Source organism: Kogia breviceps, chromosome 9 (assembly GCF_026419965.1).
Source record: "Kogia breviceps isolate mKogBre1 chromosome 9, mKogBre1 haplotype 1, whole genome shotgun sequence".
Classification (NCBI taxonomy): Eukaryota; Metazoa; Chordata; class Mammalia; order Artiodactyla; family Physeteridae; genus Kogia; species Kogia breviceps.
In genome coordinates this window covers 112,230,822-112,257,958 of record NC_081318.1, presented here as the reverse complement: position 1 = coordinate 112,257,958, position 27,137 = coordinate 112,230,822, and the positions used below count along the sequence as shown (strand labels likewise).

Genomic DNA, 27,137 nt, shown 5'->3' with positions numbered 1-27,137 from the left:
CCCGTTATCAGGAGATGCTATCCGGTTCCAGTACCAGCGGTGGTCTGCGTGCTACGTGGTGACACTAGATTGAATATAGGTTTAGATGAAGATGCTGTATGGATGGATTAGGCTTTGTAATCCAGACCTCCAAAAACATCCCCCCATTGGGCTATTTGGGGATTGTCTGGTTAGGGTCAGGGTCCAGGACTCTACCCTGGGAGGTGAAGGCGGGCTTCTCCCAGAAGGGAGTGAATGTCCTCACTGCCAGTTTTCCTGAGAAAAGGCTCATCCAGGGAGCAGACAGCACACTTGACAGCGGAGGGTGGGGTGGGGAAGGGTGCCGCGTTCCAGTCCTCATGCGGACAAGTCACTAGGCCTCTTGGTGTCTCAGTTTCCTCATCTATAAAATGGGAATAATAGTTGAGGACCTTAAAATAAGTATTAAATAAGTTAATATTATAAATATTTACAACGGTGCCTGGCATAGAGCACATGGCATGAGGATGTGTGTTAAATAAACTGGGGGGAAGTATGTCCTCCTGTTTCTAGGCTGGGTGGTTTGGGGTCTGATCGCTATGTTATGGAGATGCCTGGAGAGAGGTCTGGAGGTGGAGTGAATTGTCATGCGTCACCTAGAAATGAGCCAGAAGTCGGGCAAGCTTCTATGCCTGCTGGCTCTGCACCTGAGCTGATGTCTGAGAACCCCCGACGAAGTCACCCAGCCCGTTCAGAAGGGGGCTTTTCATCATTCAGCTAACTTCCTGCCCCCTGTCTGTGCACATCTCCCAGCAGCAAACCTACTGTCATCTGCCGCCTGGTCTCCTGCCTCGAACTAAATCTCAGTCGTCACAAAGTGCATTTGTGGACGGGCTGGGTGGAGCTGCCCCCAAAAGGCTGAGGGCTGCATTGGTGACTCAGTGACCCCACCTGGGAGCCCTGCAGCAATCTCAACTCAAGAGCACACTCGGGTGCAGACAGCCTCGCTGTAAAATGCAGGCACCTCAGCCCCGACACAGCGGCCTGATCGCTCGGCCTCTTACAGCTCCTAACGCGGTGGCCCCAGTGGGTCCCCGTGGCCCGTCCCACACCCCCGCGCCGTGCTGGAGGCCAGGTCTGCTCCACTGACGGGTAGTGATCAGATGAAGAAACCAAGGCTCCAGAAGTCTTTCCCATCACGCCAGCAGAACTTGGTCTCTGGCTATGTCTTGGTTCCGAATTCATTTCTTTAGAAGTTGGAGTCATCTCCAAATAAAACTTGTGTGTTGTTATTGCATCAAGAAGAGTGCCTGACATATACTAGGCACTCCATAAACATTTGCTGATTGAATACCGTTTAAAGAATGCCGCATTGTTGGCTGTTTTGAAACAGTCAATTAGCTACAATGTAGAACAGGATGCCTTCCAGATACAATTACGGTTACACTTCTCGTTGTTTATTAAGCATTAAGTCACATGACAGAACAATTTAAAGACAATGGATATAATCACAAGTCCCATAAATATAGATCGCCCCGGAAGATATTTCAATAAGCCTTTACCACCACTGACAACTTCAGGGGCACAGAAACTGATGATTTTTTCATCAACAAAAGTCACAGCCAAATAATGAATAAAAGCTATATCCACTGGGGTTAACTTACAGCAAATATTTCTTCATTGATGAGAGGCTGAACAGATGTAATCACGAGGTTCTTTCTGGATAACTTTGGAGAAAGAAGCATGGGTGGGCCACATTCAGACGTGGTTCCATGGAGCTGGAATGATACATCTTCTCCTCTCATTCCAGTATTCAGATCACTTCAACTTTTGATCTCTACAGGAAAAAAAAGAACATGAATATATATGGCTGTATTCAAAAAAATGTAAAAATCATTTCTGCCACTGAGTTCAGCAAACACTACAAATCAGGCTCTCTTCCCCCGGGAGAGGCTTTTACCAGTACAACACTGATTACACGCAATAGACATTCGGAAGACTTAGCACTGTACGTAACACAAAATAAAACGAAAATTAAGTTAAATATTTTTAATTGTTTACTGAGCTCTTAATATGTGCTTATGTCTCTTTTTTTTTTTTTTTTTTTTTTTTTTTTTTTTTTTTTGCGGTATGCGGGCCTCTCACTGCTGTGGCCTCTCCCGTTGCGGAGCACAGGCTCCGGACGCGCAGGCCCAGCGGCCATGGCTCACGGGCTCAGTTGCTCCGCGGCATGTGGGATCCTCCCGGACCAGGGCACGAACCCGTGACCCCTGCATCGGCAGGCGGACTCTCAACCACTGCGCCACCAGGGAAGCCCTGTGCTTATGTCTCTTTTAGGCACTGTATAATGTACTGCTAGAAGAGGACAGGCTGCTAAATGAGAGAACAGCTTAGACCGTGTCCAGAGGATGTGGAGAGAAAGCGTTTGTCACTGCATTCATCAAAGCTGTAGCAGTGGCTACTGCGACCACCTCCATCTCCATCAGACTCTTATTCATCTTTATTTCCCCCAGATTTTGTACAATTCCTGGCAGAATGGATGCTTATTGGCTAAGTGATTGAATAGATTAGTTTGATCATGCTGTAATAAGGTAATAAATATACAATAGGTTATATATCACATTAAAAAAGTGATTTTTAAAGGATTCAACTGACTGGTTGATTGAGTCAGGTTACTGTGGGTAAACTTGGCCAAAATACTCATTACCATCTTTTTCGTTTTCTCCGAGCGTGTACCTTTAACAATGAAGCAAGTAACACCTAATTTTAAAATACTAAATAAAATAGTGTAGTTGCACACACACACACACACACACACAAAATGTAAAAATTAGAACTTTGTATACTCCTCATTTGAACACAAAGAATGAATATACTCTTTCTCCAACTGTACAATGGAAAAGAGTTTGAACTGGAAGAAATGAGTTTTTATTGCCAATCTGGCGTCTCTATGATACATTTTATTAATATCAACTAGAATCTTGGTCCAATTTCCTACCTTTTGTCAAATAGAAATAGTTCCTTCTTTCTCGCCAAACTATGACCACTGGATTTGATATAACCTTACGAAAGCACAAGTAAAACCAAGGTATTAAGATTTTCATCACTCTAATTAATCTGACCAAAACATGCATTGTGATTTCCTGCTGTATCCTACATTTTAAAAAAATTAAATCCTTTTGTTTTTAGCTTTGGAATTGATAGTAAGTATAATGACTCCACAGTAATTGTGACTTCTGTTGGAAACATGCCTCTGTTTCTCATCATTTTTCTGAGCTACAGTCTCTTTCTGTGTTGTTTGGGGCATATGGGAATAAGATATGACGAGATACACAAACATAGGGCTGCAGAAATGTTCCTCTGGAGTTTTTGCCTGATGTGATTTTGTTTTTTTGTCTTTTTTTTTTGTTCTTTTGCTTTTGTTTTTGTTTGTTTTTTAACATCTTTATTGGAGTATAATTGCTTTACAATGGTGTGTTAGTTTCTGCTGTATAACAAAGTGGATCAGTTATGCATATACATATGTTCCCATATCTCTTCCCTCTTGCGTCTCCCTCCCTCCCACCCTCCCTATCCCACCCCTCTAGGTGGTCACAGAGCACCGAGCTGATCTCCCTGTGCTATGCGGCTGCTTCCCACTAACTAGCTATTTTACCTTTGCTAGTGTCTATATGTCCATGCCACTCTCTCACTTCATCCCAGCTTACCCTTCCCCCTCCCCATGTCCTCAAGTCCATTCTCTAGTAGGTCTGTGTCTTTATTCCTGTCTTACCCCTAGGTTCTTCATGACATTTTTTTCTTAGATTCCATATATGTGTGTTAGCATTCGGTATTTGTTTTTCTCCTTCTGACTTACTTTACTCTGTATGACAGACTCCAGGTCAGTCCACCTCACTACAAATAACTCAATTTCGTTTCTTTTTATGGCTGAGTAATATTCCATTGTATATATGTGCCACATCTTCTTTATCCATTCATCTATCGATGGACACTTAGGTTGCTTCCATCTTCTGTCTACTGTAAATAGAGCTGCAATGAACATTTTGGTACATGACTCTTTTTGAATTATGGTTTTCTCAGGGTATATGCCCAGTAGTGGGATTGCTTTGCTGGGTTGTATGGTAGTTCTATCTGTAGTTTTTTAAGGAACCTCCATACTGTTCTCCATAGTGGCTGTATCCATTTACATTCCCACCAGCAGTGCAAGAGGGTTCCCTTTTCTCCACACCCTCTCCAGCATTTATTGTTTCTAGATTTTTTGATGATGGCCATTCTGACCAGTGTGAGATGATATCTCATTGTAGTTTTGATTTGAATTTCTCTAATGATTAATGATGTTGAGCATTCTTTCATGTGTTTGTTGGCAATCTGTATATCTTCTTTGGAGAAATGTCTATTTAGGTCTTCTGCCCATTTTTGGATTGGGCTGTTTGTTTTTTTGTTATTGAGCTGCATGAGCTGCTTGTAAATTTTGGAGATTAATCTTTTGTCCGTTGCTTCATTTGCAAATATTTTTTCCCATTCTGAGGGTTGTCTTTTGGTCTTGTTTATGGTTTCCTTTGCTGTGCAAAAGCTTTTAAGTTTCATTAGGTGCCATTTGTTTATTTTTGTTTTTATTTCCATTTCTCTAGGAGGTGGGTCAAAAAGGATCTTGCTGTGATTTTGTTTTGTATATATCTTATTCCCCTCCCCCCACACACACACCCACCACACACACCCATGCTTATTGCGGAGGAGTGGAATAATCTGGACCTATGGGCCTCTTCCCAACACCTTTCAGAGATGCTCAAGCTGTAACTGTGGCATTGCTCTGGGAAGGGTGGACCCTCAGCTTCCGAGCATCTGACCTTTAGGAAAGGGCTTTGCCGAGCCAGGAGGAGGACCTGGTGTTTCAGGACATGTCCTGACAGAGGAGGTAGGTCTCTGACCTCACAGGTCAGAAGCCTGGATGGACCTCTCACATAAATGTAACAGTATTTAGCTTTTGATCTTTTTGAGCACTGTAGTATCTCAGATATTCACAGTTAAAATTAAGAGCCCAGAAGATCAAGTTGTATGCAGTCAGTAGACAAATCCCATTGCACACTTAGGTTCTGCATCCCCCGCGGGTGACGACAGATGGGCAGTGAGCAGGAAGAGAGAGAAAGAAAAGCAGAAGCTCCCACTACCTGCCTCCTCCAAGTGGGGCACACGGCAGAGACAGAAAGCAAGGCGGTGGACAAACTCTAGTGGAACGATTCCTAAAATAGCTTAATGCCGAGGCTCTGAAGACTCTTATGGTTCAATAGACATCATTCCAACCTGTTGCCAACACTGCGTTTGTGCAGATATTTTCCTTAGAAGTCACCTGCCCGCTGTCTTCAGGGTTCCTGTAACTGACGCCCAGTATTCTAGACATTTCCTTTCTCTGAACCATCATGAATTTGGTCCTTCCTGACAGCAAACCAGCAGTCATGTCAAATTCCTTTTTGAATGTTTTCATTCATTTTCAGTTATCTACCATTTGCCAGTTTAATGTATAAGCTGGTTGTGATCGTAAGTTGCCTCAATGCAAACTCAAGAAAGCTGAGGGGAGATCACAGGCATATGTGATTGATGGTCTCGAATAAAAGAATACAAAGCAGAAATCTATCAAAGTTACTAACGATTCACTACAGGCTATGTTCCCTCCACTTCTCCGGACCAGAGAGGGCCTGGTTGCTGTTCTTTCTTTTTTTAATGGAGAGTATTTTATTTTATTTAGTTTTTGGCCGCACTGCGCGGCACGTGGGATCTGAGTTCCCCAACCAGGGATGGAACCCGTGCTCACTGAATTGGAAGAGCGGAGTCCTAACCGCTGGACCACCAGGGAAGTCCCGATAGGGCCTGGGTTTAGCCCCCTCTTTATATGGTGGAGGAAATCCGGCCCCCGCAGCACAGCTTACCCGCCTTTTCCTCCTTCTGTGCTCCCAGCAGGTCGGTCGCCAGCGCTCGGATGTGCTCCCAGGCCAGCTGCACGTGGGCCGACTCCACCGTCCGCGAGCAGATAGCAAAACGCAGCACGAACTGGTCTCTCAGGTGGCAGGGAACCAAGTGGATTTTCTTGGCACTGTTTATTCTGTCCAGAAGAGCTTCGTTCAGTTTGTTGGAGCCCTGCAGGGATCGAGAGAGAGGGGCAGTGCTCAGACCTGTGGGGATCCAAACACTCACCACCAAGTGAGGCCAGCGTTGGGTGACGCGGCCCCAGATCAGCGAGGGAGTCACCTCACCACTGGCCTTTCGTCTGCAATGGTAGAAAATTCAACTAAGTGATCGTTACGTGGCCCTGAAAGACGGCAGCCCTCCCACAAGGCAACTTCTTCATGTTCTAGCGTGCTGTCAAAAGATGAGCCTCCCGTGATCCAGGTTTTTAAAGAAAATAATGAAGATTCCTAGACATGTTATCTACAAATCGATGAGCTTAAAGAGCAGAACTGTTTAAGGGCACCAGTGAAGAGAAACGTTCAGGAGAATTCTCAACAATACAGTAAGTCCCCTACGTACGAACTGTCAAAGATGCAAACGTGCACGTCCAGTCATGTAAGCTAGTTCGTGTGTCTCGCGTACGCCGTCGAGTGCGTGCATCCTCTACAAGCAGTTGTGTGTCTGTGTACTTTACTGTACAGGACTGTACAGTGTACAGCAGTACGGTATCTTTATTTCAAGCCCAGGCTGTCTACAAGCAAGCGTAAGAGCAGCGGTATACAGCCAACTGTGTTAGTTGGGTACCTAGGCTAGCTTCGTTGGACTTACGATCAAATTGGACTTACAATCAAGTTGGACTTACGGATGTGCTCTCTGAACAGAACTTGTTCCTATCGTAGGGGAACTTCACTGTATAGCAAATGAAGCGTAATAGTCAACTTCTTGCTAGGATCTGGGAAAACTGTCCATGAACTATGGGCCGAGGGACCACTGGTGGACCTCCCTCGGGAAAGGAGCAGCCCAGCAGCCTCGGGCAGGGAGACTGGGGGCCCACGCCTCACACTAACCGGATGGGAGGCGCGTGTCGCACAGACCTGGGAGCCGTCCCTCTCCTGCCTGGTCAGTCCCGTTACTCCTCTAGCCGCCCCCAGCCCTCTCGGTCTTCGTTCTGTTTCCAGGCAATGACTCCACCCCCATGCGCCTTATAGTTGTTGCAGAAGGGTCTGGAAGTGGGGCCCAGAGTCCTGGGTCACGGGACCCTCAGTGGATTACACTGTTCCTGTTCTTATTCCATCTCAAGGGCAGGGAGGATGGTGGGAAGGGAAGTGTCCTGGTTGGCCGGACGCCAGACAGAGGCCTTGCGTCCCTGCAGGGCCTCCCGGCCGCTGGCTGATGGCCTGCACGGGGCTCCAGCTGATGCCCCGTGGACAGTGCATGGGCCAAAGGCCACTCAGAAACTGCTGACGTGCACCAGGTCCAGACAGAGCTGGACCTGCTCGAGGATGAGGATGAGAAGGAAGAAACGATGGTACGAAAGGATGGAATTTCACCAGGAAGACATCACAGAAGAGCAAACACCTGAAAATTACGTGTGTAGGAAGTAAACGCAAGTCACTTAGGAAAAATCTGCTTGCCATTTTCGAAAGGATTGGACAAGATGTATTTTCTACGAGATAGAGGCAAAGAGCCAAACAGAGAAATCCGTCTGAGATGTAACAACAGAAGCAACAGCGAAGACGGACTGAGCGGGTGCAGATTGGTATCAGGGAGGCTGGCTGAGAGGAGGCGGGGGAAGGAAATTGGTGCCATGGCAACAGCTTACCCACTTCAGGTCAAATAAAGAGCACGCACACGGTGAGCCATGGACGATGGAGAGGACTTGACATCCAGAATGGGCAGCCATGGGGCGAGGAATAGAATAACAAGAGAGCAGATGTGGGGGCCAGAGAGCGAGCCACGACGCCCGGATAACTCCCTCCCTGAGGAGAAACTGGGTTCGTGGAATGGAAGTCACAAGTTTCCCCAAAGACATGTTTTGCTTTCTGAAAAGCCCCCGGGCTTCCTGGGCGGGAGGACACACCGTGCTGCCCGGGGGGAAGAGTGGGCAGGGCACACACAGGTGGCTTTGGTGCCCTCGTAAATGAGCAGGAGAAAATAAAAGCCTTGACTCTGACAACATTACGCTCAGTGAAAGAAGCCAGTCGCAAGAGGCAGCACACTGACGATGCCACGGATGTGACCGTCCAGAGCAGACAGGTCCATAGGGACAGGAAGCGGGTCCGTGGCCCGAAGGATGGGGCCTGGGGCGAGTGCTGGTGGGTGTGGGCTCTCTTTGGGGGGAAATGAAGATGTTCTGAAGTTAGATTGTTGTGAAGGCTGTGCAACCCCGTGGACAGGCTACAAATCATTGAAATGTGTACTTTATATGGACAAAGGGTATGGCACGTGGATTATATCTCAATAAAACGGCTAAAAAGGAAAGAATTTAAATCCTTCAGGAACAGTGTCAGTAAAAGCAAAAACAACTGATAGATGGCGAGCAAGTCCAAGCACACTTGCCGCCAACGCCAGCGCGGACTGAACTGCCCCCTCCGGTCACCCCCGGGACCTTGCGCCAGGCTCTGTACACCTGCGCTCAGGTGTCTCTGAGTGACGCGCTGCAGGGACCTCACGTCTCCCTGCCAGCTCTTGTGTCGGGACTCTGCTCTCTCTCTCCTGCTTCCAGGCTTTTCCATGGCTGGTTCCTGCCGGCCTTCAAAGCCCCAAGAATCACTGAGGGGAAGGGAAGGGGGGCGTGAGGGGCCATGTTTGGATGGGCAGCGCCCTGCCAAGTCCATGGCTCCTTCTCCTGCTGCGCTTTGTGGACTCGGACAAGAAGGCCTGTGGGTGGTGTCAATTCTGCAAACAGAAAGCTAGCCGGAGAGCAGGCAGGGCGTTAGGCCCCAACCGGCTTCCTTTCACACAGGGCAGGTTACTGAGGGGCCTGTGCGTGCAGCTCCTCTTGGGGTCTTTGGAGCAAAGACCATGTAGGGGTCATGTAGGGGTCAGCGGGTCCCGGGGGGGCCCAAGACTGGCTTCTCACAGGCTCCCAGGTGATGCCCGTGCTTGTCTGGGGACCACGCTCGGACCCGTGAGCCCGTGGGCGGGTCAGTCCTTGCAGGGTTCCAGTGGCAGGGAGGGAGGCGTAGAGAAGATGGCAAGCATCCTCGGGCCGGGTCTACACAGGCAAGAAGTCTGAGCACCAGCGAGAAGGGTAGGTGTCCCCGGAAGTCAAGGCAGGGAGGTGGGAACAGCAGGCTGGAAAATTCGGGGGGAATCCACGGTCTCTGGGGGAGCTCGGGCGAGTTTTGGAACATGGACATAATGAAAGAGAGTCTCCTCTCTGTCATACTCAAAGAAAATTCAGACGGCTAAGTCGACTTAGACGTACCTTTAGCCGGAAACAGACCAGCCCCAGAGTGACTTCCGCACAGATTTCAAAGCGCGGGTCCTGGTGCACCAAGGCCTCGAATTCGTGGGACAGCTGGACGTGCTGCAAAGGGAAGGGACATCTGTCTGAGTTTCTCATCACCACTTGGTTCAGAGCTCAGCCACCTAGAAAACCATATTAGACCACACGTCTAATATAATTCATTGATAAGCTTTAGCCATTTTCTTCAGCACTGATGTCACCCACTCGCCAGCTTTCCCCATGCAGCTTGAGAAACTGGCTACCAGGAGAAAAGGGCGGAAGTTTTCAGAAAAACACCCCTTGTCATCTTCTGCTCAGGGGGCTGTTTTCATCCCACCAAATGATCTCTTATAATTTTAGGACAAATGCTGTCAAGAGGGATTTAAACATTCCAGAAGAGAAACAGTGGCCGACGTTGGCTGGGGAGCGGAGCACCTCCCCATCGTGCTGTCGTGCTGACCCGCGGACCCCACAATCACGCCCCTTCTGCAGACCAGGAGACCGAAGCTGATTCTGATACCAGAGCTCCGGGTCTGCCGCGGTCTGTCACGCCACAGCATCTGCCACCGGAGCTGAGAACCTCATCCGTCCAGGGCTGCCTGCTCTCCCTGAACCCACCCCCTTACTAGACGTCTCGATGTTTACAGAAACCAAAAGCTGATTCACACAGTATGTGATCTGAGAGCCAGCTGGCCCGGGGCTCGGCACACACGGAGCACGTCCTAAACCCCGGTATCCAGCACAGGGTCCCTGGCAGGGGCCCCGGGAGCATCTGAGCAGAGATCGTGCTGCTCCAGGTGTCGGGACAGACACCGTTTGAATGAGTCCCGGGTCCCCGGGCCCGGGACGAACTAGAGGGCTCCAGAGACTGTGCTGGCGGGGGCGCCCTCGAGCCGGGTCCTGAGGAGCTGCCCGCCTGCCGGGGTGTATCCGGCTCCGGCCACTCAGTCCCCTCCTGGGAAGGCAGGGCCGGTCCCTCTGAGGGAGGCTTGCGGGGCTTTTCAGGAAGCAGCGATGTGATCACACCCAGCTTCCCCTGAATCACTGTGGCGAGATAAACCACCTGTGTTTTGCCCTCTTTCCCCAGAGCAGCTGTGTCCTCATTACTTTTGAGCACAGGTCCTGCAGTGGGGGAGACCTCGTGAACTCATGCACACGGCCCTCCTTGTTCTTTTCCCCACAGACAGCCTCCAGGCGCTTGACAGCCCCCAGAGCAGCCTCGTAAGACGGATGCTCGTGTGTGTGTGGCACCGCAGGGGCCCGGGGCCACTGCCCGCTGCCACGTGCCCTGTCACAGGGGAGGGGCCTGGGGCCGTCCCCCCGCCCGAAGCTGCACCGTCACCAGAATGAGACATTGCAGGGTGCCCCGTCCCCGTGATGTCTGAGGACCTCTGTCCATCAAGGTGGGCCCTCAGGTGAGGAAGGACAGCAGGATGGGAGCTCCCAGCTGGAAATCGGCAGGCTTTCTGCAGCCAGTTAAGGGAGCAGGACTCCTCTGGACCCAGTGTCCTCAATTGTTAAAAAAAAAAAAAAAAAAAAAAAAAAGCAGGGTATACACACTACTCTATATAAAATAAACAAGAAGATCCTACTGTATAGCACAGGGAACTCTACTCAATATCTTGTAATAATCTATAATTGAAGAGAATCTGAAAAAAGAAGAGAGATATGTATGTATAACTGAATCACTTTGCTGTGCACCTGAAACTAACACAACATTGTAAACGACCTTTATTTCAATAAAATTTTAAAAAACAGAGCAGGGTCATGCGGCTTAGAGTCGATCCACGGTTCTCACATTTTAGCATACATCACAGCCACCTGTTTGCTTGTTAAATAGAGGTTACTGAAACCCACTCCGAGAGACCAAGGTCGCGCATGTGCTTCTGGCCGGGGGTGTGTTTGAGGACATGTAGCCCACGCAGCCCAATCTCTCCCATTCTGGCAGTTTTCTGGAGGAAAACCCACTACATCCTCATTACCGCCATTGTGGACTGGACCTCACTGTGGGCCAGCGGTGGCTCCAGTGGCAGCTAAGAGCGTTTGTCCCTTCGACAGTCTCCTGGAGTGATACCCTCCAGTCCCCGTGAAAGTGTCTAAAAGACCCAGAATCGTGCGTTGAGCGTCTTATAGATGCCCTACTCTCAACAGCCCAAACTTTCCCTTATAGTGGTTTATGAAGACATCTGACTTCCTTTCTAAAGTCTAAGACCTCCCTAATGTCACCCGGATAAATAATGAAAACAAACTCACCTTGCGGATATAGGCCTGCAGTCCCTTGACTCCGTACATCCTAAAAACAAACCACATCTTCAAAGAGCGGAACCTCCGGCCCAGCGGCAGCTGCCAGTGCTGAAATAAGATACAACACGGCACATCCGTGAGGGCTATGCGAAGGGGCTGGTTTCCTTTTTGACTCATGGCCTTGTCCGTTTGTCCTGAAGGCCCTGGAGGCCAGACCCTCCGGCTGCCATGCCCCATCCTGGATGGCAAAGCTGACAGCAGCAGAGTAAGCGGTCCGGCCGCCGGAGGCTCTCTTTACAGAGCTCCGAGGTGCTCGTGCAGGGCACGCGGGGGCCAGGCCGCGCTGCTAGGCTCAGGAGCCATCGTGAGCGGACGGGGGGAGGTACGGGCCTGCCCCACGGGGCTTACGACCCAGTGGGGCTGGGAGGGGGGCTGTTCACCGGTGTCTCTGCCTACAGGAAAGAGGACGGGGGCAGCAAAAGCCCACACCCTCTGCCGCGCGCTCCCCGTGACGTCCCAGCGCCATTCTCCAGAGCAACACGCATCCTCTTCCTGCCCCGCAGGCCGCCGTTCAACGACCTGCCGGACGCTATCACCAGAAAACACATCCGTCAACATGCGGGGCGTCTTGTGAGCTTTCCCTAGTGCTTCCTGAATTTGTCAGCTGCCTGGCTGTGACACCCTCCAATGGTTGTAAATGTACCAAAGCAAGAGAGGACACAGAAGGGAGAGAACTGAGGGGACATCTGGGAAGATACAATAGTGGCACTTCGTTGCGATTTTACACATAGGCACGTCCTACTGGAACTTATAAAGGAGGTGCCGGGGCTGACTTTCCTCCATCTTTGTTTACCGGAGTAAAAAGGCACACAGTTTGAGTGTTCATTCCACTGTCACCCTAAAATGCTGTCACCACCTCTCTGGAGTGGGGTAGGTTCCCCTGGGGCAGAGGTGCCCCGTGCACCCAGCCTTCGCCCCTCACCCCCGACCAGGCGTGAGTTCGGAGAGGAGGGGGCCCAAGGCTTGTTTGCCATTTGATTCCCAGCCCATCTCCCGGCTCACCGCAGCTGCCAGAGCCGTGCACGGCTCCTGCCTGGGGAAGGAGGCTTGTCACCAGAGCAGCCAGTTAAGAGGCTGTCGTCTGAGCGCTTCTTATGCCCTCTGACCCTTTGCTCGCCCACTGTCCCGGGGCTGCTGGCTCCTGGCACACAGCCTGAGCACACAGTGGAGGGACCGTCCCACCTTGCAGAGGAATCTCCCGAAAAGCACGGGCAGCATCACTTCCTCCTAACCTGAGACCTGCCATCCGTGGGCTCAGCAGAGCCGCCCACTGCCAGGCCCAGTCGCTAGTCAGGACCCAGTTAGAGGGTGTCCTCTTGTGGGACCCTGATCCTGAGAGGACCGGGAGGCTGCAGGAGCTACGGCCCATGACAGTACCCCGCACTGCATTCACATTTTGGATTACCACGGACCTGGACTCAGGGAGACAAATCTCCACTTACCCTGTAGTCAGTGATAAGCCCTGGAAAAGAGAAAGAAAAAGGAAACCAAAAGGAACCATTAGACACATTAGTTGATTTCCTGTCCAAGTCTTTTCCAACATCTCCTGAACCAGACATAAAATCACCGAGGGCAGGGCTGGGTGTTCTCTGAGCCACTTCCCAAGGTAACAGATTCAAGGGCGGTGGGGGGGATTCCAGAGAGCAAAGCATAGATGGAAGTGCCGAATTATGAATGGATTCCCACTCATTTCCCTTTCCGCACTTACATAAGCATGAAAATCTGAGCTTTCTCCTTGTGCCTGGTGGTAAATTGGCATTCAGATCATATACAGCCTTCATCATGCATTCATTCATGCATGGGAAGGTGAATTTGTGGTATAAAGAGCAATTAGAATGTAAAAAAGAATCAAACTTTTGATGGGTGTGAGCAAATACCCAGTGGGTATTCTTCGAGTCAGTTTCACTATCTGGGATTCAAATGGCTTCACAGGGGTTATGAACTAGTTTGTATTTTAGTCTCCCCTTGTGCCAAAAGCTGTAAAGCCAAAGATGGTACGGAGGAAAGAACGCTGGACAAAGAATTTCGTAGACAGAAGTTTCTACGTGGTAATCTTGGGCACAGAATCAGGTGGGGATTTAGAGAGGTGCGTTTTGGACACCTGATCCTCCAATATCGTCCAGAGGAGGCTCGCTGTGGCATGGCCTGGCGGGCCCTCACCAAGGTTATCTGGCATGAGCCGTCCACCTACCGCAATCCGCCACCCACTCTGATGGGCTGCATTGGGTCCACTGGGCACAGCGTTAGGGTTAGGGTTTAGGATTTAGGGTTAAGTGTTAGGATTAGGGTTAGGGGTTAAGTTTAGAGTTAGGGTTAGGGTTCTGGCTCACCTCTTTCCTATCTTCCAAATGTACAGTCTTTATAATGAAATAATTCATCTGAAAAATCTATATACCAGGTGCGGCCGCTCTTTTCCTATCATCTGCATTGTGACAGAAATTTCTGTCATAGAAAAAAAAATCCCACTTTTGTGGGTCACTCTTTGGCACACGTCCTACGAGACAACATATGTAAAAGTGCAAAGCAAACATAGGGGTGTACGGGAGCCGTAATCACTCCCACTGTTGCTGCTCTAATGTTGCTGCCACAGTGTTGACCCATCAGGGGAACAGCAGGGAGAGTGCCCCCAACTCCAGGGGTCTCAGGTTCTAGAAGGAGACCCATGACCAGTGAGCGTGATGGCTTCACATGCAGTGAAGGAGTCGTGGGGAGATGTGGGTTAGGGGCAGACAGCAGGCAGAGGGCACCTGCTCACATTGAGAGGCCTGGGAGGACCCCTGAGCGGGAGACTTTGGTCCTGGATCCCAGTGATGAGAGGGAGGCATCCCAGTGACCCACAGAAGGGACTGGGCTGCAGCCTGAGGAGCTGCGGGGTGTGGGGTGAGGGGCGGTCCACGTGGGCAGTCCTGAGTGGGTTTTTTAATAGCTCAGTAAGGAAGAGATTTCTTTATTGAATAGAAAGGATCGTTTAAAAAAACACTCTAGGGCTTCCCTGGTGGCGCAGTGGTTGAGAGTCTGCCTGCCGATGCGGGAGACGCGGGTTCATGCCCCGGTCCGGGAAGATCCCACGTGCTGTGGAGCGGCTGGGCCCGTGAGCCGTGGCCGCTGAGCCTGCGCGTCTGGAACCTGTGCTCCGCAGCGGGAGAGGCCACGGCAGTGAGAGGCCCGCGTAACACAAAATAATAATAATAATAATAATAATAATAATAAAATAAAATAAAAAAACACTCTAAACATATTTCATTTCAAATTACAGCAGGCTTAGCAGGAAAGTGAGATCCATCCAGATAATATGCCCTTATATCCAGTGGCCATATCAGTTTAAAGTTGATTTTGGGTGATTTACTTGGTAAACACAAAATGGGTCATGGGTCATTGTTTTTGTTGACTCATAGATTTTTTTAGGGAAAAAGTACAAATAACTAAGATTGTTCATCTTTAACAGCCATAGCCAATATTTCGATCAGAAACTGCCTTTCTACAAAAGTGGAATAAAATTACACTTTTTAAAAATTCCTGGAGCAATGAACTTTACTGAGATGGCTTAAACTCATTCTAAGAATTCCTTCTTGTTTTTTGGTTTTTTGGCCATGCCACATGGCTGCGGGATCCTAGTTCCGGGTCATTGGGGACTGAATCCAGGCCCTGGTAGTGAAAGCGCTGGGTCCTAAGCCCTGGACTGCCAGGGAAGTCCCGAGAATTCCTTCATTGTTTAAGAGAAGCATTTCGCTGTCCTGGTGACTGTGGTTTTCATTATTCAAACGTGAAATGCATTTTTAAAAAGAAGAGCTTTGGCAGCTGGTTTCTAATTTCTCATGGCTTTATGCCAACGCCATTTTAAAAAACTAGACTTTATTTTTTAGAGCAGTTTTAGATTCTGAGCACAACTGAGCAGGGGGGGGGGTGCTTTCATCCAATGCGCCCCATGGGACGGTGGGTAAGTTTAAGGAGGCAAAACCCTGGTCGGATCTTTCCGTGGAGACCGCGCGGGCTGGGGTCCGCGTGGGAGGGAAGGGGCTGTGCCTTGACCTGTGTCACTACTGTTCAGTGCTCCTGCCACAGTAATCAAAACTGCCTCATCTTCCGTCCGGCCCGACTCCTGCTCAGCACGTGGAGGGTGGGGGCACGTGATCTCCGGCGTCCCTGCCGTCACTAACACCCACTGTTGTCTAAGGAAACTCAACGAGACAGTGGCAGAAGTTCCCAAAGACTCGGCCTGTCCTTCCCTCCCGGGGGTCCCCGGACCCCACGGTGGCCGGCATGGCACCTGCCGGTGGCCGTGAGGGCCTCGGAGAATGAGAGAACCCTCCCCCGCCCGGAGGCCGAGTCCTATAGGGACAGACAAGCATGCAAATCACCGTCCCCAGCGCGTGGATTACAGCGAGCGGGTACAGAGGGACGGGGCGTCTGTGCAGGTCGCCTCATGCATTTTACCTGATCAGGATGTCAGGTAATCCGTAAGATCTGTTTTTTTACTGGAAGACTTAATTTTTAGAGATCCGCATTTGTGTGTGGTTCCTGCCTCAGCCTTGCCCAATTGTCTCTTCCATCCCCAGGCCCCCGGCCCAGATGTTTCTCCCCCTGGTGCTACCGGTCTAAGCGATGCAAACTCTCTCTAGGGCAGTCATCACTTCAAAGGCTCAGCGCAGGAGGTGTCCACGGCCGTGCTGAGGGCCGTGTGGCCCCTCCGGCCCTACGGGTGCCTCCCCCAACCCTGCCCCAAACAGTAAGGAGAAGAGGCAGGACCGCGTCAACATCCGCAGCCCGAACCCGCCTCAGGAAGCAGCCTCTCCCTGGCTCTGCCCCCGGCCCCCGAGGACCAGTCTGCGGACATGACCCTTCACCTTGGCCCCTGGGCGCCACGGATGCGGCTCTGATGGGAACAGACTGCAGAAAGCAAGGCCAGCGGCTTACCTGAGTCCTGGTGGCTGTGCTTTAGGTACACGGGGTCAAGTTTAAAGGCTCCGGTCAGGTCGGTTCTCTTTTTCACCCTGTTTTAGAGAACACACCAAGAGGCTTAACGAGGAGGCGTCTCAGGTGGGCCTGCACGTCTCCTGGCCCTTCTCCCGCCGGGTTCAGGCTCCCCTGCTCCCCAGTGCCCTCCCTGACACCCCGCTCGCCCGCTCGGCACGCATGCCCCTCATCTGCCCCCCCCCCCCCGCCCCCTGGCTCGGCTGTAGCACAGCATTAACCTCCAGAGCTCTGGGCCCCTGAGGCTGGGGCTACGCGGTATAATAAAAATAAGGCTTTGGTCTTTATTCCTGGTCCGACTAGAATTGCGCTGAGACCTGACATTGAGCCTCCATGTTCACTTAGTTAGGACTTCTGGAATGGCTTCCAAAAAATTGTACCCTTTCCTTCATAAAAATCCACACAGGTCTTGATGTATTTATTCATAGTAACCTTACATCTTTTCTTGCTATTATAAAAGAATATTTCTTTTAAAAATTTTACACGTGCTACTTATCGTATATGCAAATAAATGCAACCTTAAAAGTGCTGTGTATCTAGAAATCTTGCTGTGTTCTCTTATTAATACTCTCTCGGAAGATTCTGTTCTCATTGAAGACACTCACACCACATGAGAATCATGAGTTTTGTGGCTTCCACTGTAATCCTTACTTTTACTTCTCTGTCATGTCTTACTGCACAGGTTAGGAAAGCACAACGCTGAATAGGGTGTGTATTAAGGGAATTGTAAATTTTTTCCCCCATGTTAAAGGCAGTTTTTCTAATATTTCACCACGAAGAATAGGTTTGCTGTATTCTTTGGACGATATTTTTTTTTATCAGATTTGGAAAGTTCTCTTCTGTTCCTCTTTTACTAGAGCTTTTGTTTTGCTTGGGTTAGAATTTTATCTGATGCTTTTTCCGTATCTAATGAGATGATAACCTTTTTTTCTCCTTTACTATTAAACATGGTCATAACATTTTAAAATCTTTAAATATTTTTAAACCACCCTGGGACGTCTGGAATGAACACATTTTAGTCACAATATACCATCTTTATTTTCCCCTTAAACATTATTGAATTTTATTTGCTAAAATTTACTTGGAATTTCCACATGTAATTTTGTGAGCTTGTCTCGTAGCTTTTCTTTCTCAGCTTCGCATCTGGTTTTGGGGTCAAAGTGACACTGACCTCATGACATATGTCCCCCTTGCTGGTCTCTGAATTACATTTATAATTAGACCTATAGATGCCTTGACAGTTGGTAGAACTCGCTGTTAGAAGACTTTGGATGTTTCTGTTGTGTGAAATGTAACTATTGGCACATAGCCTTTACAGCTATGAGACGTTTCAGGTTTTCTATTTATTCTTGAGTCAGTTTCGATGACATATTTTTTGTGGTTATTGAATATGCACATTTGTAGGCAATTCTGGAATGATGTAATTCATAGCGCTCTATTTTTTTAAATGCCTGCTGTGTCTGTGGTTTTGTCTTTCTTGTATTTCCAGTACAGTTTACTGTGCCTTCTCCTCTATTTCTGGTCCTTCTTTCTGGAGATCATCTATTTTATTAGGCAGGTCAAGGACCAGCTCGTGGCTCTCTTGATCTGTGCTCCTGTTTCCTTATTTCCTATTTCATGTCTGTCTCTTCATCTTCATCATTTCCCTCCTCCTAGTTTTGAGGGTTTATTCTGTCGCTGTTTTCTGGCTTCCTTTGGGCCCTTAGCTAATTATTTTCTGGCTTTCATGTTTTCTGTTTAAGTCTGTTCTCCAAGTCCTGCTGTACTGCATGTCCATGAATTCTGTCACATCTTCACATTCATTCAGGTCCCAGGACTTCCAGTTTCCCTTTGTTCATTGATCCGTGGCTCCAGTGGGTCTGTGGTGGTTTGCTCTTCAAAGTTTAGGTACCAGCTTTGCTTTTCCTTGTGAAGTTTAATGATACTACAAACGAGAAAACTTTATTTAAACAAGCAAATGGACGTGGGCATGCACGTACGCAGACACACGCACGCACGCGTGCACACACACACACACACACACACACACGCACACGTGCACAGAAACACCCTCTCTAGGCATCAATGTCATCTCACCCCTGATGGGCCTCACGGTGAGGAAAGCCTCTCCCTGTCACCGGACACATTCCTGAGGGATGGTCCTGACGGAGGAGGGGGGTAGGGGACGCCGGTCCCGTGCAGAAAGCGTGGCTTCTTAAGTTGTCTTTTTAAGAAATCTACAACACAGTGTGTGAAGGGCTCCCTGAATGAGAGCTCCTGTTACCTCTTGGTGCCAGAAACAGTATAAAGAATTCAAGATGCCAAAAGCACCAGGACCAAAGTGCAAAGAAACAAAGGAGATTCAGAGAAAAGTGTGCTGTCATGCACAGGTTCTAGAATCACATCTTACCATAACCAGAGGGATTTAAAATCCTCCCAAGTAACTGAATTTTTCAAAAAATCCAATACAACAGGGGTGTACAAAAGCTATAAAACTAAAAAATTTAATTTTATTTGGAAACAAATTAACCCTCTTTTTTAAAGGCAGAGTAAAACATGCCCTTGGTGGAATTTGAGGCTTTCTTTGGAGAAGATCTGATACTAAGGGACATTGAGGTCAGAGCAAAATGGTTCATATTTACATATAAAAGATTCAAAATACCCAAAGGAACAATAAAGGACTTATGAAGAGAATAATGAAATCATTATAAAACGTATTTACTGGGCTTGTAATGAGGTCAAGTTTTTAAAACTTCCATTATCTTGTCCGTTTTAATATGTATAGAATATTGCCAACAAATTGAGTTTAAATTATGGACTAACCATTGATAAAATTTCATTAAACAGAAGAGAGACCCTTCTGATTCTGAGGAATACAAAAAAGCCAGTGAGAGAAAAAAAATCCATTTACATCTTGTTTGTTGTATTAGCAAAACCTGTAAACACATCTATAAAAAATTCACAACTTAGGACTGTTTGTTTGCTTGTCTGCAACTCTGCAGAGCTGAAGGATGCCTGGCCTTTTCTGAAATCCTGTTCTTACGAGCATCCTTATTATCTGTGTTCTACTGTGTTGGGACACCTCCTTTTTTACTGCAATAACCTCTTAGAATAGCAAAATATATGTACGTGCTTCCCTGGATTTTCACAACAGGGCAACAAAGCCTCTGAGTAGACTCTTAGCCATCCTCCTCTCCCTGCTCCCTGTCACCAGGCCGCAAGGCTCGCCTACATCCCCTGCAAACACGCAGGGGTCCCCAACCTGGGCCCAGCTTGTTCAGTGGGCCCGCAGCTCAGGTAGGCAAAGGGGTAGCTGCCTTGAAACAGGAGAGGAATGCTATGGTCCATTCACTCTCCTTTGGACTTCAGGCTGTATGTGCCAGGGCTAAAATCCAGGATTATTTTCAGTATTCAGAGAGAAAGTGGAATCAGAGTCAGATTGAATAAAAGTGGACATAGAATCAGGGCCCAATTTTTCATTCACACTAAAAACAGCTCTCATTCTCCAGTTTCTTCTGTATCCATCCGGGACAATTCCAGCGTGTTCTCTGTCCATCCTTTGGTTTACCTGTGTGTTTGTGAAATGGATATTGCTTTGTGGGCACGTCTTCGTTTGCATCCTGGGAGATACATAATTCTGTATCTGACTCTTTTTACTCAGTTATAGTTTTTGAACCTTCACGCCTATTGCATCAGACACATGGCTCTAGCATGGATGGCTGTGTGCCATTAGCAAACCCATGCACATCTCAGAACTCCAGTTACCTCATCTGGATGAAGAATGATAAATCCTACACCAGTAAGGCGGCAATAGGATTAGGTGAGGTGGTGTATGAGAAAGTAAAAGGCCACCTACTAGCAGGTAATATCTTGAGTGTAAAATTTGTACTCAAAGCATCATTACTGCTGTAAACGGAAGAATCAGGCACCCCTGGATGAGGGTTTAGGTGCATTTGCTTTGCCCATTCCAGCAGAGGCAGGGGGGATTCTCTTCACACAGCCCAAGAACTTAGGTTTACATCTCACTTCTTCATAGAATCTGGTGCTGCGATTTAACTTGGTACAGCATTTCTTCAAACCACAAGTATTTGGAGAGCAACTATAATCTTTCACGCGTGCATGCCCGAGGAGCCCTGTGCTCAGAGGTGCACAGAGCCAGGCTGGCCACGGGGCTGTGCCAGGCGGGAAGGATGCCCCAGCCTCCCAGACCGGCAGAAATGATGCTTTAAAGGCACTCAGTAATTGATGAGACGTTGGAAAATTGCATGTTTATGTAAAAACACCAACTTTTAAATGTGGGCGGCTTATCTAAAAGGAACTTAAACCTTACACGGACCACAGGAAACCATCTTCAGTAGCCGTGACCTGTTCTGAGTTTGCTGTTGTGCACGTGTGCGTCTCAGGGCCTTTGCACTGGCCGCTGCCCCCCACGCCCGCACCCGCATTGTCTGGACCCTCCTCACGTGCCCTCTGTCAGACGCCACTTCACCAGACAGGCTTCTGGGCAATGAACAAAGGGGCCGATCAAGGGGTCTTGCCCGCACACCTCTCTCTACCCCCAGCTCCCCACGGTTCTCCCCTGAACCTCTCCCCTCTGTCTACCCAAGCCCTTCCCCGCCCTGCACCTCCTCACCCCATGGATCTCGGTTTGCACTGGACTAGACCTGATTTCATTCAGGTTCTCAGTTTCCTTTGGTTGTATTTTATTTACTGAAAACTCTATGCCATGGCTGAGACTCCTCGAGTCCAGGAATGACAGCGCTCTGGTTTCAGTCCACAGCGCTCAAAACAAAATGCTTTCCAACTCAATCCTGACCTTCCCTTCTCCTTGTCGGTCTTGGTTTGTACGGGGCCGCCCCCAGTTGCAGATGCTGGTTCACTAGCATCACCCAGGGCAACCCCAGGGGTGGGGGTCTGGGCGGGTGTGTGAAGGACCTTGTGCTGAGCACCCCGCAAGCTGGGAAGTGCTCAACTCGCCCTGTGGGCAAGGAGAGAGAACTTCTTTTCAGGGAAGGGGTGCTTGGTGCAGTGGGGTCAAAGGAAAACCTACGTTTGATAAGAATCAAAACATCAGGGGCTTCCCTGGTGGCGCAGCGGTTGAGAGTCCGCCTGCCGATGCAGGGGACGCGGGTTCGTGCCCCGGTCCGGGAGGATCCCACGTGCCACGGAGCGGCTGGGCCCGTGAGCCACGGCCGCTGAGCCTGCGCGTCCGGAGCCTGTGCTCCGCAACGGGAGAGGCCACAACAGGGAGAGGCCCGCGTACCGCAAAAAAAAAAAAAAAAAAAAATCAGAAAATAGTAGGTGGCATAATTAAGATTATAGGGTTTAAAGTAAGCTGACCTGGGTTAATTCCCTAAATTTTAGCCTTCTGGCTTTAACTAGTTATTTCTTATAAGCACTATTCTGGGGTGAAGTGTGTCACCACCCCCCAAACTTATACATTGAAGTTCTAACCCCTGGTACCTTAGAAAGTGACTGCATCTGGAGACAGGGTGTTCAAAGAGGTAATTGAATTAAAATGTGGTCATATGTCTGGGCCCTGATCCATATGACTGGCGTCCTTCTAAGAAGAGGAAATTTGGACACAGACATGCACAGAGGGACGACCATATGAAAACCCAGGGAGAAGCAGGCTGTCTACACGCTGAGGAGAGAGGCGTGAGGAGGAACCAGCCCTGCAGACACCTTGGTCTCAGGCTTCCAGGCTCCAGAATTAGATTTCTGTCTTGTAAGCCGCCCAGTATTTGCTACTCTGTTACAGCAGCCCTAGCAAGGTAATATAAGCACAGCGCCCAAAACAGTAGACATGGGTGATTTTTATGTTAAAACACAAATCCTTCAAGATCAAATTCCATCAGTCACTATTCATATCATCATTACCCTATCATGGGACCAACCCCTGGGTCTGGGAGAGACCTGATTCTCCCAGATGTGTGAAATCACCTCAAAACCCTTGACAATCGTTCTGGCCAGGACCTCAGTAGCTCAGGAGAGAGAAGGCACGTCCTCTATTATAATTTAAATTTTTACTCTATTTATTTAGCCTTTCAAACCCACAGGCAGGTGGGAGGCTCCGAAGCATTGACTCCCACCCCTCAATTCCCCACTCCGAGGCAATAACTAATCACCCTTCTCTGTGGCAAAATTTCAAACCCTGGAGGCTGCTCTCGTGCCTCGTGGCTCGTGTGTAAGTTTCTGGTACAGGCTCATAACGCCCAGGTCCGTGTTCCATCTCCAAACGAAGCGGCCGCATCCCTCCATGTTCTCGTCTCCTCCCATACATCACCTCCCCTTTGCCAAATCCCCCTCTACGGGCTGGTCCTGGACGGAAGACGCCAGAAGGGACCCGTCTGAGACAGATGGACACACAGCCCCCAGCTCTGGCTGCATCTTCCAGCAGCCTCGGCCGTCACTCCAGGCTCTGGGAAAGGCCATGGATAAAGCGCGTTCTCTCTCATCCTTAACTTGCTCCCTGGCTTTCTGGATGCAAAGGCAGACGCTACATTGATTGCATTCATCCTTATCACATCTCAGCTTTGGGGTCACACATCAGTGGGCCCTGACAGCTGCAGTCTCCCCATCTGGAAGAGGGGGCCGCGATGTCAGTTTCCCCCTTGCAAGGCTACCTGGGGGGGGGGCAGTGACTTCGGTTAAATCGCGTGTGGTGACGGCAGCCTGCCCTTACGGGGGCTCCTTGCACAGCCATTTTTGCTATTATTTTACCCAGGAAATGAATGGAACATCACAGCTTACCACAAGCCCCTCTGGGGTCACCTCGCTCCATCCCCCATCAGCCGTCAGCTGGTCTGTCCAGGCTGGCTCTGTGGCTCTCCTCTGCCAAACGCCTTAGCTAAGCACCCCTTAGCTGCCAGTTAACTTGCTCTGAGGCCAGCCCCCTCCTCACAGAACAGAGGCCTCGGGGACCCCCGCCAGCCCCATGCCAGCTCTGGACCCACAATCCACCCGTCAACTCCCTCGGACAGTGTTTGCGCCTGACCCAATACCCCAGCGAAACAGAATTACATCTCAACCCGAATTAAAGTTTGCAAAGAGGGAGCTTGGACACGCTGCATAAACTATCCTGAAAGTGTTCCAATCCAGGTAAAACAGGCAAACACAACCACAAGAATACTAACATTCATAAAAGCTGTAGCTTTTATCAGTTCTTACTAACCTTTCAGAAAAACTGTAGCCCAAATATGAATGGGTTTTTAAATGATGTATCAGAGTTTGGGTCAAAGACTGACAAAAAAGAGAATTTGATTTAAACAGAAGTGAAGCACTGAACATGTAGTTTATCTTTAGATAGAGTTCAAGGGAAACTGATTATTGGGTGAACTGACTTTAGCCGGATTATGTGAGAGCTTAATACCAACCACTTTCATTTTGGAAGTTTGGAATTCTTTTTTCTTGCTCTAGAGATAACAGATGTGATGCTGGTACTGCTGGTAAGAATTTTCAGGGAACTGCTTAGAAAATAGAATTACTTTTATTTTTCCTTAGCAAATGCTTTTAAGCATATAGACTTAGATTTATTAAACATTTAAGAATAAAAACACAGAAGCAAATGATTTAGAAATATGTGCTAAGGTTACTAAGCACTGTTTTTTATTAACGCTAGATAGTTTAGACCAGAGATTTTCTCTGTTAATCCTCTTTTCTTGTGCCAATATGTTCTAGATAACAGCATACAACAGGGTAAGATTCAGCAAGAATTCCACACGTGGCTCAGAAATGCAGGCAAGCAGTAAGTGCGGTATGTGCTTCGCCAGCAATGGCACCTCACCTGCCAGGTTTCTTTCCTATAAACTATTCTAAGGAACAGTGTAATTGCAGGGTGATTGACATCTAATGAACAGGGCAACTTACCACATGGCAGAGCAGTCAAAATTCACCAAGAGCCACTTGTGGGGATTAAAGTTAAATGAATCTGCATACTGCCAAAGGAATAACAAAAAGAAAACACTTCAGTTATTAATGTTTAGCTATCAAACAAGACCTCGTACATAGTAATTAACAGTTTGCAGTCTCAGATGAAAACCAGCGTGACCAGACAGAAGAGAAGGGAAGCAGCTGAACCGCGGGGTCTGGGGCTCGAGGGCGCTTGGGAAGCTCTGAGCAGCCACCGCTCCTACCTGAGCCTCTTTTCTTTCATTTTCAAATCCTATCTCGTGAAACATGAAGCTGATACAGATCTGATTCTGGGCTGAAGCGCAAGGGGAGGAAGAGAGCTTCGGAGCCAGAGAATCGGGCTTGGCTTCCGGGCACGACCGCCTGTCCGTGGGGCCTGGATGGGAGATCTGCTTCGTGGGGAAGGCATGCACTCACAGACACAAACTCTTCGGTGCAGCTCCCGAGGGTGACGCAGAAACCGTCCCGTGCAAAACACTGAGACTGTCGCTGCTCCGTGGTTGTAAAGCCAGCCAGGTGGTGGCCCAGGGAACCACGTGATGAGAAAATGGCTACTGACCTCCTGCAGCTCTGGTTGAGCGGGGAGACCTGGCAAGAGAACAGTCCCTGGGCCATATGAAAACGACCGCCAGGTAGCCCTCAAGCTGGCTCCCCGCTCAGAGGCGGAGGGAAGGGACTGGCTAGGCCGGCCTGGGATGTGCCTCAGGGGAGGGTGTGCCCTGCAGAGACACCCGCAGAACCGGAGCGGCGCTGAGGTCCGCTGGACGTGAAGGGTACCAGGTTGCCGACTGGAAAAAATGCACAACCTAGAAGTTGAGTTATGCTTTGTTTGGTGGACTTTCTGAGAACTTCAAGCCCGGAAGACAGCATCTCAGGTAGCTCTGAAGAGGCAAGGGGGGAGCCAGGATATAGAGGGGTTATTGCAACAAAGACCAGGTAGTGGGAACATCAAAAGATGACTGTTAATTAAAGAAAACCAGACGTCTCAAGTTAAGGAATTTAGCTCTTTTCTGTGCATCTATGGGAAGATGCGTGAGTCTGGGGCCTGAAATCATCCCTTTGATGTGCACCTCAGCTACCCGGGGCCAGTGTCCTGTGCTTTCTCATCCTGAGTTCCCTCAGGGCTCACTTTCAAGGCGGCCATAATGTGATGGCGTGATGGCTGCAACATCCTTTGTTTACTGATATGGCGGCAGCATTTTTCTGCAGGAATTTACAAGTGAGGGATTGGTATGAGATAGTATCTACAGCCTTCCTATTATGTATGTGTTCATCCTAATTTGGTGGAGGGGTATCATATTCGGATCAAGGGATGCATTTCGAGGACCTTGGATCATTTAAAATATGCAGAATTTCAAAGCATAATCGGAGCCCGACCCTGACAAAGGTCATGGGGAGTTTCTATCATCCTGAGGAGACCCACCCTGGCAGCAACACTGACACAGTTCATATCTGGGGGGGCTTGCCTGCTTTGAAACTGTGAGTCCCAATTCATTTTTAATTGGGGAGATTCACAGTTCTACTTTTCCACATAAAACGAGATGTTATTCACGGCTTATACTGCATGCTTTCAAATTTGCATAGTCTGAAGTCACATAAAACGTATCCACATTTCAAACTACTGGACAATTCGGAATAGTCAAAATTTTAATTCACAGGTGCTACGTCAGACAATTGGACCAATTTGGCCTGGGAAATACTTTATGCATAAGTTTCCTCAAGTTTATGAACTAGCAAAGCTCTCAGAATATATGTATCATGATCAGCAATGGGAAAGTGAACATTTCACAGCTAATCCACAGTAATCAGCCCATATTTTTCATTTAATGGGTTGGTTCTTTTACCAACATTGACGTAATAGATCAACAACTGTTCCCATTTATCTAAATGTTTTCTTCTTTATTTCTAAAGACACCATCCGCATTCATCGTACTCATAACAGTAACAGGGTCCCTTCCTGGATGCCGGTGGTAACAATTGCCAACAGCTGGCCCTGGGTTCAAGTTCAAGTGTCATCCTATTTCCAAGTAGAAAAATGAGAGATTTCAACCACCAAGACTGGCCGGCGAGGGCAGTCTGCGTTTTCACTGAGCCCTCACAAGCGGCGAGCTCTGACGATTATCAGAGCGCCGACTCTTGGCTTATCCTCTGGCTCATGAACAGGACCTGGGTCCACCTGGAGGCCACATGGCTGCATCTATAATTGAAGCAGAATGACGGCAGCGGCCATGGCAAGGCCCCAGCTGGGAGGAACCTCGTAGGGGGAAGCTTCGAAGTCTCCCCAAGGCTGTGGGACACCCCTTCTCCATCCCAACGAGGGAAGGGAGAGGGGGTAGCCAGGAGGGGCCAACAGGGAGACGCGTGGTCACCAATGGCAACCTCACCTGTCCGCCTGCTCTGGGGGAAGCAGATTCATTTCCCTCGAGGTTCCAATAAAAGCAATATTGAGAGAGACAGGAAATGACAAGTTTCATTTGTTGATAACAGGGAAACAGAAGGTGAAAGAAGGGGCTTTCTGTGCTAGGCATTTTATTAGTTCCCTCCTGGGGGCTGATCTGCGGAAACGTCTTTCATTACCCACTGTGACCTTTTCTTCCTGCTGATGGAGAGGAAGGTTCTT

At 48.9% G+C, this 27,137-nt stretch overlaps 1 protein-coding gene across 4 annotated transcripts in view; it reads right to left on the bottom strand.

Moving 5' to 3' along the window:
- Positions 1 to 350: 350 nt before the first annotated feature.
- The window catches only part of DDC (dopa decarboxylase), a 91,158-nt gene continuing 64,371 nt past the window's right edge, over positions 351 to 27,137 (bottom strand). For 3 of the 4 annotated variants that reach the window (XM_067042958.1, XM_067042959.1, XM_059074704.2), the window contains exons 9-15: positions 24,476 to 24,543; positions 16,571 to 16,647; positions 13,099 to 13,118; positions 11,606 to 11,704; positions 9,332 to 9,433; positions 5,883 to 6,090; positions 1,394 to 1,795 (exon numbers count right to left, since the gene is read on the bottom strand). In XM_067042958.1, coding sequence (XP_066899059.1) covers positions 1,782 to 1,795; positions 5,883 to 6,090; positions 9,332 to 9,433; positions 11,606 to 11,704; positions 13,099 to 13,118; positions 16,571 to 16,647; positions 24,476 to 24,543 — 588 coding nt within the window. In that variant the 3' untranslated portion in view covers positions 1,394 to 1,781. Of the gene's footprint in view, positions 383 to 1,393; positions 1,796 to 5,882; positions 6,091 to 9,331; positions 9,434 to 11,605; positions 11,705 to 13,098; positions 13,119 to 16,570; positions 16,648 to 24,475; positions 24,544 to 27,137 lie in introns of those variants that run through there. The other variant, XR_010842350.1, reaches the window with a different exon arrangement.